Source organism: Tupaia chinensis, unplaced genomic scaffold, assembly GCF_000334495.1.
Source record: "Tupaia chinensis unplaced genomic scaffold, TupChi_1.0 Scaffold149964_2, whole genome shotgun sequence".
In the NCBI taxonomy this organism is placed as follows: domain Eukaryota; kingdom Metazoa; phylum Chordata; class Mammalia; order Scandentia; family Tupaiidae; genus Tupaia; species Tupaia belangeri.
The window spans coordinates 713,983-715,587 of NW_006209806.1; the positions used below are offsets into that span (position 1 = coordinate 713,983).

Genomic DNA, 1,605 nt, shown 5'->3' on the forward strand with positions numbered 1-1,605 from the left:
GCGCCCGGCCCCAGCGGCCACAGCCGGCTCCACACTGGCCTCCCAGCCCTGAGGCCCCGCGTCCCTCTCCTGCTGGCTGTGCCCACCGCGGGGACACGCGCAGCCATCTCCTCCAGCCAGGTCTGTCTCGGGACTCCTGGCTGGCTTCCGGCTTCGCCCCATCACTCCGGCACCCCCTTTTTAATTTGCCGGAGAGCAGGTGCACTTGCCAGAGACGGAGGGAGGGAAAGGGAACCCACGGCCACAGCGTGCTCTCCCTCCAGCTCCGCTCTCCCGGGGCCGGGCCACACAGGCATGCCCTGTTTCTCAGGCCGCTGGATCCGGGACTTGAACTGCAGTTGGCTATGAGTAAGCCTGCCTTAGTCACCACGCCACGGACTGGTCCTTGTTACTTTAAATCTGCCATACGGCGGGGCCAGCAGGTGGCGTGGTGGTTAAGGGCACTGGACTCCCACATGGCTGACCATGGTTCAAGTCCTGGACCTGGTGGCTTCGCTTTCTCACTTTCTCTCTGGTCAAATTAAAACAAAAAAGCCACATGGCACAGGTATGCGAGAGTGGGAGAGGGAGGAGGGGGCGCGGCGGCACTGCAACCCCTCCTCCACCCTGTCCCGCCGGGATTGTGTGCACACTCCCGTGCCCCATGTCTCCCAGGCCTGGGGCTGGGACGCCCCGGCCGTGCAGGATCCGACCTCCTGAGGCCCAAGGCCCCAAGTGGCCACATCAGCTCTGGCGCTCAGTGGTGCGCTGGCTCCTGGCCTCGGCCTTCCTGCGCAGGACCAAGGCCGCTAGGCAGCAGGGAGCGGGGCGGCACCCTGCAGGCAGCGGCGGGTTCCCGGTACAGGCTGGAGTACAGATGCAGCCAGTTTTACTGGCGCGGTCTGCCCGACCTCCCGGCCCTGCCACGGGCGACACGGACCTAACCGTGAGCAATGAGCACCGACACCACGCCAAGCCGGGCACTGAGCCAGGGCCTGTGCACCCTGGGAGCTGGGGGCCTCCTCTCCGGGCTTTAGGGCAGCCACGGTCCCGAGGCCCCGTAAGACCCAGGAAATGGGCACCCGGGCCACGGCAGGGCAGTGCACCGCGAGTGGGACGATGTCGCCCGCCCCAAGGACATGTGGTACAGCGCAGCCCACCCAGGCCTCAGGAAGCAGACCCAGGAGGGCGGCTGTGCGGCGGGGAGGGCCGCAGACCCCGAGCGTGGCAGCCGGAGGGCCCTTGGCGCCCGCTCTGGGTATGGAGTGGCCAGGCAGGATGTTACCATGCTCATGAAGCTGGGGTTGTTCAACAGGCCCGCGATGTCGAAGCCGCCCACGCCGCCCGTCTGCGGATGGAGAAGCACAGGTTAGCGCCCAGACTGAGCACGTGGGGCCCAGGACCCGAGGCCAGAGGTGTGAGCCGGGCGGTCCTGCTGGCCTGGAGGGCGGGCATGGAGCCGGCCTGCAGCCCACCCCGATGCTCTTGCTCAGGGCTGGCCCCACCCCAACCCCCAGGCCCAGGGCAGCCAGCTAGGGCAGCCGTGGGGGCCGAGCCTGCCCCCCAATGGTCCTGCGGACACCCCCATGCCCGCCGGACGCCCCCAGCCCGCGCCCTCCGAGGCAC

General features: G+C 68.5%; 1 protein-coding gene across 1 annotated transcript in view; it reads right to left on the bottom strand.

Moving 5' to 3' along the window:
* The window catches only part of SGTA (small glutamine rich tetratricopeptide repeat co-chaperone alpha), a gene marked incomplete in the record, with an annotated part of 9,899 nt that overhangs the window by 2,347 nt on the left and 5,947 nt on the right, over positions 1-1,605 (bottom strand). The window contains 1 exon segment of the mRNA XM_027769574.1: positions 1,265-1,327. Within this exon segment, the coding sequence (XP_027625375.1) occupies positions 1,265-1,327 (63 nt within the window).